Source organism: Arachis ipaensis, chromosome B02, assembly GCF_000816755.2.
Source record: "Arachis ipaensis cultivar K30076 chromosome B02, Araip1.1, whole genome shotgun sequence".
In the NCBI taxonomy this organism is placed as follows: Eukaryota; Viridiplantae; Streptophyta; class Magnoliopsida; order Fabales; family Fabaceae; genus Arachis; species Arachis ipaensis.
This window is the reverse complement of record NC_029786.2, coordinates 88,244,209-88,255,678: the sequence shown is the minus strand read 5'-3', so window position 1 is coordinate 88,255,678 and position 11,470 is coordinate 88,244,209. Positions and strand designations below refer to the sequence as shown.

The 11,470-nt window shown below is 36.9% G+C and overlaps 1 protein-coding gene across 1 annotated transcript; it reads right to left on the bottom strand.

The window, feature by feature from the left end:
• Nucleotides 9,765–10,520, bottom strand: LOC107627562. The gene has a single exon (XM_016330399.1). The coding sequence runs from the start codon at nucleotides 10,518–10,520 to the stop codon at nucleotides 9,765–9,767; it is 756 nt and encodes a 251-aa protein (XP_016185885.1).

Here is an 11,470-nt window from a genome sequence, read left to right as displayed (position 1 = left end):
CAATTTTTATTTCTGATGTAGTAGTGATGAAATATATTAACGAAAGTAAAATTAACATTTGGTTTATATATATATCTTGTACATTATTACTAAACACATTATAAAATTTGTGTATTTTTATGTTGTCTATATATTTTTGTGTATTTGTATATGTGTCTATTTATTTTAAAGATATTAACCAAATACAAGGATATCGGCACTTAAATTTACTTAAACTCTTAATTAACATCAAGCCAGCCTAATGCTCATATTTAGTAAAAATAATATTTTATTACTTAAGAATTTGATACAAATAATTCATATATTTAAATTTAAAATCTCACTCTAGTTATAACCATCTACCTCCTTAATAGAAGTCGTAATTAAATCTAATCAATAGTCTAGATCAAATATATAGAACTTTCATTATAAATATTTAACTTATCACATTTATCTAAATACTTTTAGATGCTTCTATACTTCTTTTCATACTTTTATATACATATATACTCTTTTAGAATCTTCTAGAGTCTTCTGAAATTTTTCGAGACATTCTGAGACATTTTAGAATTATGCAGACTCTAAAAAACTATACAAATACTATTAAATCTAATATTTTAAAATTTATGGTGACATTTCGCTCACTTTTCTTCCAAAAATGTACAATCTCATATCTAATCATTTTTTCTTATTAAGGATTAAAAGATTTTTAAGTTTTAAAAATAATTCATCGGCTCTTCATCAGATAATATTTGTGGTGCCATTTAAAAATTTACCTATTATTAGAAATAATGAATACTGTTAAGTTAAGAAAATAATTAATTTAAATGATGATGATAAACATTAATTTATTGGGTTAAACACTCAATTAGTTTTAATTGCTTTTGTTAGTGTTGCAGGCCAAAATTAAAGAAGCAGTAGCCCAAACCAATGAAACCAAGAAACAAAGGTTGTTGGTGAGTTCTTTGATCCACAAACAAAGCCCAAAGAAATGAAGCAAAGAAATCATTTGGGCTGAATGGAAAATCAAGCCAATCCAAGCCCAAGTTGATTCATCCAAGTTGAAGCCAACCAAAGTCAACGTTCACAAAGCTTCATCCGTCAGATTCATGAAGAAAGAGACAAAAAGCTTCTTCCTGGTTCATTCACCAGAGAAGAAAGAGAGAAAAAGGTAAATCACAAAAGCAAATGTCTAATCGCCCTAATCAAAGCAAGCTTAGCTAAGTCAGAGGATAAAGGTGATTTATTTCCATTTACATGCAAGTTAATTTCTTCATTTCTTCTTCACATCTCTGCAACGTCAATTTGGGATAAATAGAGAAAGTGATTTATGATTTCCACTGTTATGAATCAATGACTTAAAAGGTTACTTGGAACCAAAGCACATTTTCAATAATTTGGATTTGGATTATCACTGAGTAAGCTCACTTTTGATGTCATGTTATCTTCGGTCAATCAAATGTTTCAAAAGTTAAAATCCCTAATTTAAGGGTTTATTAAAGAAAGAGAAGGGATGAACCAGGCAAGCTCAAGGTCCAAGGAGTTGACTTGATGAAAAACCCTAATTGTGTCTCAACAGGAGGTACAAAAGAAAAAAAAGGTTTCTGGTTGAAGGCAAGGAGAGAAAACCCGAATAGAGAGCTGTATGTGAAACCTCACTTCTAAGTTTGAAGTCTTGGAAGCATTGCACCTACACTAAAAGGAGCACTCTGCCAAGATGAAAAATGAAGTCTTAAGTTCTATTGTTGGGTTTTGTTCATAGTAGGGGTGTGCATGGGTCGGGTGAAACAGAATTTGATGTAACCCAGACCTGACCCGGAATATACACCGGGCCTGTTTATTAGACCCGAACCCGGCTTTAGACCCGATGAAACCTATATACTTTCGGGCCACGATTATACCGGGTAAAAACCGAGTGAAAATCGGACCGTTAACATTACATTACCTTGATACTTTCTTATAAGCTAGCATGTGAAAATATCCAAATTTTCAAGACTCCAACCATTATTTGACATGGTAAAATTCATTTAGAAAAATATAACAAGAACCACCTCTTCTCTAAAATTAAAGAATATCCATAATCAATACTAATATTGTCTAATAACACCAAATATTTAAATCAATACAAATAACACAATATTATGCATTTGCCTAAAATCTTATGCATTTTAAACATAAAACATTAACTTATAGTTTTATAATAACTAATAAAACAAAATATTAAGATTTACAACACTTAAATTCCATATAAGAATAGCTATCATCCATCACTAATAACACAAAATATTAATTGTGTATGATGATCGGACTACCGGGCCGAGTTCGGGTGGCCCGAGCCATGGCCTAGACCCGACTCGAAATAATGACCGGGTCTATTTTTGAGACCCTTACCCAACCCTAGACCCGGTGAAATCACACCAAATTAGCCCCTAAAGTGTTCGAGGCCGGGCTGAATCTTCGGGCCGGGCCGGACCATGCACACCCCTAGTTCCATAGTGTTTAAGCTATTAATTCATCATTTCCTTCGTGTTTTACTGTCTTATATTTCAATTTCAATGTATATCTTTCTGTATCTTCTTTGAGAGGTAAAAGGCTGAAAGAGAGACATTGAGAAAAAGCCTAAGAGTAAAAAAGGCTGAGTGAAACAGTTAAGAGAAAAGCCAAGAGTGATTTCAGATTTCTTTTGGTTGTATTTTCTGTCTTATATCAAGTACCTCTGAGGTGCCCCTTGCTAAGTTGGATAAGCACTTAGTGTTAAAAGTTTAGGTATTAGCATAACCAAGTCAAGTTTAGGTAGAAAATTGAGTGTCCAGATAGGATTGTGTGAATCCTAAGAAATTGGGGTATGTAATATTTTGACTATAGTGAAAATTCCACCATTGTTGTGGTGGAAACTGGATGTAGTTTGCATTACGTAAGGCAATTGAACTAGGATACTTGACTGTGTCAACTTCTTCCTTTCTTTTGGTGTTCTGTTTTCTAAAATTTATGAGACAAAAAAACTGTCTCTTAAATATTTTGCTGCACAGTTCAAACAGAAATCAAGTTTGAAGTTTGGTATTAAATACTTAATCTATAAAGTAAAAGAAGGCCATAGATTCAACCCCCTTCTCTAAGCCTTTTGTAACCTTCAATTGGTATCAAGAGTCAAGGTCTCAAGAATCAAACTTCACCGCTTGGAGCAAAGGTCCAATGGCAAATAACTTGGGCACAACCACAGTAGCCTACACTCTAACAAATGGTCAGTCAAACAACAGGAATCCCTTCTATAATGGGAAGAACTATGCCTACTGAAAAGAAAGGATGTGAATCTTCATCCAATCCATCGACTACATCATATAGAAGATTGTTGTGAGGGGCCGCAAAATTCCAACAAAGATAAGTGCTAATGGAGTGGTGACTCCAAAAGAGGAAATTGAATGGAATGACAACGACAAGAAGAAAGTGGAACTGAATGATAAAGCTATTAACTTGCTACACTGTGCTATCCACTTTAAGAAGTACTGAAAAGTGTCTAGATGCAAGACAGCCAAAGAAATCTGGGAGAAACTCCTGGTTACACACGAAGGTACCAAACAAGTCAAAGAAACAAGGATTGATATGCTACGAAAAGAGTATGAGATGTTTACCATGAATGATGGTGAAAGTATTGATGAAATGTTTGAGAGATTCTCAATCATTATCAACAGCCTTGATGCTATGGGCTTAACACACACTGAACAAACTCTAGTGAGAAAAGTTCTTAGAAGCCTCACAAAAGAATGGGAAACAAAAGCCACTATCCTAGCCGAGAGTAACAACCTAAGTACTATAACATATGATGAGCTAAGAGGAAAACTTCTTGCTTATGAAACCATACACACAAGCCAAGACTCAAAGAAAAAGGAAATAGCCCTTAAATCAAAAGTCGAACCAAAAGAGAGTGAATCTAGTGACAGTTTTTCAGATGATGAACTTGTATTTTTTGTTAGGAGATTTAGAAGGCTAATGAGGAACAAAGGCAAGTACAAGGGCTCGAGCTCAAAGGAGTACAAGAAAGATTTGAGCAAAGTGATTTGTCATAACTGCAAGGAGGCTGGACCCCTCAAATACAACTACCCAAAACTCAAGAAAGAGGACAAAGGGAAGAAAGAAAAGAAGAGAGTGCTCATGGCATCTTGGAAAGATCTTAAGAACGACTCGAATGAGGAAAAAAACTTCGAATATGAAGTTCAAGTCTATTTTATGGCTGGTGAGGATCAACTGGATGAGGTAAATTACTATGACTTGTCCATAGATGATTTACATGTTATTATTGATGATCTCACCCTCAATTCTGAAAAATTGCTGAACAAATATAATAAATACAAATCTGAAAAAGAAATATTGAAAGCTGAAAATGATTTTTTGAAAGAAAAATTGAAGGAAACTGAATGTGCTTTAGATATTATTGAAGAAAATTGATTTCTAAAATCTGAACTTGAGAAACTTAAAGAAAAGCACATTGTGGATCTCTCTCAAGAGCTTGTTGCTAAAAATGAAAAGTTAAATAAAATGATTAAAACACTGAATAGTAATTTAGCAAAATTTGCTCATAGTTCTAGTAAACTTGGACAAATTACTTGCAAATCAAAGACAATTATTTGAGAAATATGGTTTGGGATATGTGACAAAAGAGGATGCAGTTTTTGAAAAAACTTTTACAAAATTCATTACTTTTTCATCGAAAACAAAAACCTCTTTTGACAAAAATGGGCTTGAATACTTCCTCAACAATGATGCTTCTTTTGAACAACCATATTTTAATGAAAGTGCATCATCTTTTAAAACCAAACCGATTCCAAACAAATCGGGTCTGGGCTACTCAAATAATGATGAGGGTTCTTTCAAAAAACCAAAATTTTACAAAAGTACCTCACATTCAAGAAGCCAATTTGCTTCCGAAAATTCTGGTTTGAGATCGTTTGCAAATAGGGGTGCTAATACTAGAAATAAATCTATCAAAAGGAATGCACCCCTCTCAAGAACAAAAAAATTTCATTCTTTAAATCATATTCAACATCAAAACTTCAATCAATTTCAGCAACATGTAAATAGAAACTACTATTTTAATTGTAAGAAACCTAGTCACTCTTACTTCTAATGTTTTATTGACAAAAGAAGAGTTGGAAACCAAACTTACAATGTTTTTTTTTACAGGTAAAGTTGGTAGCTATCATTCATGAATAGGACCCATGATGTCAAACAGGGCCAAATTATAGATATGGATAGGTGCTTCTTCCATCCACACTGAGTTTGGATACATAAGAGCTAATTGAGCCAATTCATGTGCTACCATGTTACCAGATCTCTTAATATGAGAAAACGAAATTGATCTAAAAAGGCTAGAATAATGAAAACAATCAGCAATTAAAGCTACCAAAATAATTTCTGCCATGTTTCCTGTTCTTTAGAGCATTGATTATATGAATATTATCATTTTCCAGGATTACTTCAAAAAAGCAACATTCATGGACTAGTTTAAGACCCATTGCACATGCATATGCTTTAGCTTCAAAGGGTAGGAGTGACAATTTCATGTTCCACGTGATCGCTACAGCAACCCTTCCACACCAATCCCGGATAACCGCCCCTATCATAATTGATCTTTCTCCTCCTTTACCTGCATCAACATTAATTTTCCACAGGTTGGGTGGTGGGCATTCCCACTTCTCAGCACTTAAAGCCCGAGAAGGTGGTTGGTGAGTGAAATTAAACTCTGGATTCTAGTCCAAACAAGATTTCTGAAAATCTTCATTGGCTTTTGACATCCCTTCTACTATCTCTTAAGGGGTTCTCCACTTATCTTTGAATACTATTTCATTTCGGAATTTCCAAAAGGCTGCCAGGCTATAGCAATAGAGACTTTAATTTGCATGGCTAAGATCAGCGATGGATGATCTGATCCAGTTCGAGAGGGAATTGGCACGGATGGAAGATGTCTTCACCGCTAGAGGGTTGCAGAATCAGAATGCACGGGCAAAATCACAATCCAAAATCAGGTGTGTTTCGTCTTCCCCTTTCCTCCAACACCTGGGGCATAGTGGTGGAACCTGAATTCCTCTCTTTTGAAGGTTGATCCTTGTTGGAGTTGAGCTATTCAGGAGTCGCCAGTCAAAATTGAGAGTTCTGGAATGGGCTTTGATTTTTCAGAGTTGTTTCCAAATATCCTCTGCTTGGCTTGCCGATGACTCTGTGCTGTTATGATGGGCTTCGTGCTCTATTAACTGGTGGTATGCATCTCTGACTCTGAACTCTCCATCTTTTGAGTACTTCCAATAATATTTGTCTTGCTGGCTGGTTAGAGGGATAGAAATTTTTTGAATCTGCTTTGATTCAAAAGGTAGAAAGAGGCTTTTAATTTTCTGGACATCCCATCTAGTTCCATCATCACACATGAGGTCCCTTACTATAGCATCCTTTTGAAGATTTGGTACTGTGCTCCATATTTTGTGTCCGTTTTGGTTTAGCAGCTATGGGGATCCCATAATTTTGATCAACATTCCATCTCCCACTTTCCATAAGCCTCCCAGCTCTAGGACATCTATTGCACTCCTTATGCTTCTCCAGGTATAGCTTGGGGCAAAACCCATTTTAAGGTCCAAGAAGTTTGATCTTGGATAGTATCTAGACTTAATTATCCTTGCTGTGAGGGACTTCGGATTTTTTATTAACCTCCACCCTTGTTTGGCCAGTAATGCTCGGTCAAAAGCTTCGAAATCTCTGAAGCCAAGACCACCTTTTGTTTTTCTTTTGCTTAGTTTGTCCCATCCTATTCAATGTATTTTTTGTTCCCCATTCTTGCATCCCCAATAGAACTTTCGCACCATTGTGTTCAAATGGTGACAGAGTCATTTCGGTATCAAAAAATAGCCCATTATGTAAGTCGGAATGGATTGAACAACCGCCTTGATTAGGGTCTCCTTCCCTGCTCTAGATAGGTACCCCTCCTTCCAACCTTTCAACTTCTTCCAGACTCTAATCTGAACAAAGTCAAATACTTCTCTTTTAGATCTTCCTAAAAATGTAGGTAAGCCTAAGTATTTGGAGTGATGGTTTACAGCCTTAATTCCAAGCCACTCTTGGATGAGGATCTGTCTATTGGTTGGTACATTTCGGCTAAACAAAACCTCAGATTTGTTCAGGTTTATTCTCTGTCCCGAAGCTAACTGGTAGGTGGTTAGGGTCTCTTTAATTTCTCTGATGTCTTGGTCTGAGGCTCTAGAGAAGAGGATGCTGTCATCTGCGAAAAAGAGGTGATTTACTTCTGGAGCATTTCTAGGGACTCTTATACCTTTTATAAGCTTGCTGTTTTGGGCCTTTATTAACATTCCAGACAGAACTTCAGTGCATAAAATGAATAAGTAAGGGGATATTGGGTCCCCTTGCCTAATTCCTTTGGATGGTTTAAAGGGTTTTGATGGGTTTCCATTAATGAGGATTGAAAACTCAACCACTGAGATGCATCTCCAAATGAGTTCCACCCATTTGGTTGGAAAACCCATAGAGCTCAGGACCTCCTTTAGAAAACCCCACTCAATCCTATCATAAGCCTTTGCCATGTCCAGCTTTATGCCAACAAAACCTTTTTCTCCCTTCACCTTCTTCTTCATATAGTGAAAAATCTCAAAGGCCACTATACCATTATCAATTATCAGTCTATCTTTCACAAATGCGCTTTGAAATTCATTCACTATGTTTGGAAGGACTACTTTAAGTCGATTTGCTATAGTCTTGGTAATGATCTTGAAGATAACGTTGCATAGCGATATGGGTCTAAAGTCCTTTGTATGCTTCGGAGTATTCACTTTGGGGATTATGCATATATGGGTTGAGTTTAGGGGGGAAGGGTCTGCTGCTTGATTTAATACCTCCAGGGCTGTTTTGGTAACCTCTTTTCCAACTGTTTTCCACATTCGCTGATAGAAGAGAGCTGGCATCCCATCAGGGACTGGGGCTTTGGTTGGATGCATCTGCTTTAGAGCTTGGTAGACTTCTTTGGATGTAAATTCTTCTTCAAGGAAAGCTATGTCTTAGCTGTTTAGTCTGTTTTTCACAATTTCTACTACCATTTCTGAGCCTTCCATGGCCTCTGACCCAAACAGGGATTCAAAGTAGCTCACCATCACTCTTTCAATACTTTCCTCTTCTTTAAATCTTGTTCCAGCATCATCTTGGATGGTTTCAATCCTATTTCTCTTATTTCTTTGCGAAGCTTTTTGGTAAAAATATTTTGTTTTTTTGTCCCCATGTCGAAGCCAATTACTTCGGGATCTCTGTGCCTAATGAATCTCCTATTCTCTCAATAAATCATCAAGTTTCGCTTCTACTTCCTTGGTTTTTGTTATTGTTCCTTCATCCTGAGTGCTAGAGTTTAAGTGCTGAAGCATTTTCTACTTTTCTCTGATCCTTCTTGGTCTGTCACCGAAAGTCTCTCTCCCTCAGGTTTCCAAATTTCTGCTGCAGTTTTGGATTCTTTCTGTTACTGTGCTCCCATTGTTTTTCCAAGTTTCACCAACTATCTTCTCACAGTTCTCATTAGTGAGCCAAAGTTCTTCAAAACGGAATATGTGGACTTTTCTTCTAGCTCCTGCTTTCTCCCCTTCTAGGTTGACAAGAATTGGATTCTGGTCGGATCTATATCTGTTCAGGTGTTGTACTATGTATGAGAAAAATCTTCCTTCCAGTCAATAGTTGCCAGAGTGCTATCAAGCCATTCTTGAATGTTGTTTGCCCCTGCTTGTCCATTTGTCTAAGTGAAGGAATGTCCAGCAAAGCCAAGGTCATGGAGTTCATTAGTTTGGATGACCTCCTTGAAACCCTGACTCTGTGAGTAAGTTACCAGGTTCCCAGTAAATTTCTCCTCTTGCCCCAGAATTTGGTTAAAATTCCCAAAAACTATCCAAGGCATAAATGTTGTTTGTCCCAAAGAACTTAGGAGGTCCCAGCTCTTTTGTTTATTTTCCGTCTCTGGGCATCCATAGAAACCTGTGGCCTACCATTGTCTTCTAGATTCTGTCATGGTTACTTCTATGTCTATGTGGTTTGAAGATAGTGATTTAATTGACACGTCAACTGTGTTGTCCTATAGTAGCACAAGCACTCCTGATCTTTGTTTTCCTTCTCCTTGGCAGTCCACTCCCACAATGTTGTTTAAGCCCCCTTTGTATCTAAGTCTCATCACTTCATTCTCTTTTCTCCTCGTTTCCATGAGAAAAATGAGGTTGGGTCCTTTGTCTCTAATGAGCTTATTTAAATCTCGGACTGCCCATGGATTCCCAAGCCCACAGCAGTTCCAGCTGATGATCTTCATGGTTCTCGGCAGGGTTACTCTGCAGCCGCTGCCGCTATTTGATCTGTGGTATGTTCCCTTTTTGGCATCTTGCCCAGTGGTGCTTCTATCAGCATATCATCACTATCCTTCGCCTTTCTCTTGGTTGGGATGGTTTCCACATTTTCTTTCCCTTCTGCTTGACCTGTTGGTGCGCTTCTGGCTTTTCTCTTCCATGTGCGGGTATCATGTTTGATTTTGTCATCTGTTTTGTTTGTTATTGCAGTGAGGACTTTGGGTTTCATGGGTTCCATTTTTTTTTCCATTTTTTTGTTCTCTTCGAGTGGGAGTTGCTTTTGTTCCTCTGGTTTGTTAACTTCCTGGTTATGCTCCATTTTTCCTTTATTTTGCTCTATCTGTTTGGTGGTGTCCACTTCCAAAAGAGGTGGGAGATGGCTATTTTTTTCCTTTTTGTTGGTATCACTAAGGTCCCCCTTTACAGGGGTTGTCCCAGCACAGGGGGCTGGTCATGGTCTTTTCCTACAACTGAACCATTTGGTTCTGTCATAGTTAGGCCTGCCAGCTTCTCCAATAACATGTCATTGAACCTCTTCTGAATGTTTGTGTGGTGTGTGGTTTCAGGATTTTCTTTGTTCTGCTTTTGGCTACTGGCTACATTTACTTTGGTTCCTTTTTCTTCAGCTCTCAGCCATTGTCCTAGGTTTTTGGCACTGGTTTTTCCTATTATCTCATCTTTTGTGGCCTTTTCACAGTTAACTTCCTCATGTCCTAGTAAGCCACAGTAATAACAAAAGCTTGGTAGTTTCTCATACCTGAAATCAGCCCATAGTAGTCCATCTTCAATGCTCCCTATGTTGGCTCTTTTTTGTAGTGGCTTTTTGATGTTGATCTTTACATTGGCTTTGATGAATCTGATGTGGTCTCTGCTTGTTTCGTAGATCTCACAGTCTTTGACCTCGCCTGCAATGGCTGCAATCTTCCTCCCCAGTTTATACGTCTTACAATGTACCTTTATCTCAACTTCTTCCAGTCTTGCTTTTGGTGGTTCCTCATCCCTTATCCATTTTTTCAATATTAGCCATGAGTTGCGGAATGTCCAGGGGTTTCCTTTTAGTACTTTTTTCATATCTGTTTTCTTGTTAAAGAAAAATTGATAGATCTTAGATTTCACTTCCAACACTCTTAATCCTTCAGGTTCTTCCATATGTTTCCCATTGCTGATTGCAGCCATGATGTGTTGATTGTTTTCTCTGTTAGTAGTCTTCCAACCAAGCTATTTTTGTATCCTTCTATTGCATCATGAATGTCATTGTTATCAAAGAGTATGATTGGCTCGTTGTCTTCTTCTGCAAGGTTACTATTTTGGATAGTTGGTTCTTCTTTATTGGTTGTCATTTTTGGTAAGTAAAGGTTTTCAAGGTTTGAAAACAGTAAAGTGAAAAAAAGGCACGATAGAAAACAGACAAGTGCACGATGAAGACAGAGGAGGCACTACACTTTCCTTAGCCCTAGCAGAGGAGGTTATGGAAAGAGAGGAATGAGAAGCTCGCACTTTACTTTTAACATAACATACGAATCTTATGAATCATTCTAATATATAAAGCTAGAGGAGGATATGTACCAATAGATATGCTCATCATCACTACAAGGAGATTGTGGTATCTTAAGCTCATAATATGATTTTCCTGATATAGTATCAGAGCTTCCTGTTAGTGATTTTGCTAAAAAATGCATGAAAGAAGCCATAGCTGGGGTTTAATTAATAAAATACATTGTATTTTAGCTTCAATCTCTTGCTCTTGAATTTGTTCTTCACAAATTTATTTTATAAATGGAAGGACTAACTTGATCATATAAACCAGATGCTGAACTTTTTTAGTACATGTGATGTCCTTTGTAGTTGTCTGATAGTAGATACAAAATCAATGTGTTAAAACAGGAGTTCATAAAAACTTTTTTTGTATGTTTAAGATGTAACACTTTAATTTCACTATAATAAAACAAACCTCAAAGATTCCCTTTGAACGCAAGCAAACATTGTAATTGTAGTTGTTACGGCATAAGGGACACCTTAATGAAATATCTGTTGTTGTCATATTGGGATACCTATGAGAAAACGAGAATTAGTTACAAGCATCGTCTACAATGTCAAGATGTGAGCTACCGAAATTGTTCAAAGAA

Excerpts from the sequence above, each read along its gene's own strand:
- LOC107627562 (XM_016330399.1), bottom strand. The coding sequence starts at position 10,520 with ATGGCTGCAATCAGCAATGGGAAACATATGGAAGAACCTGAAGGATTA.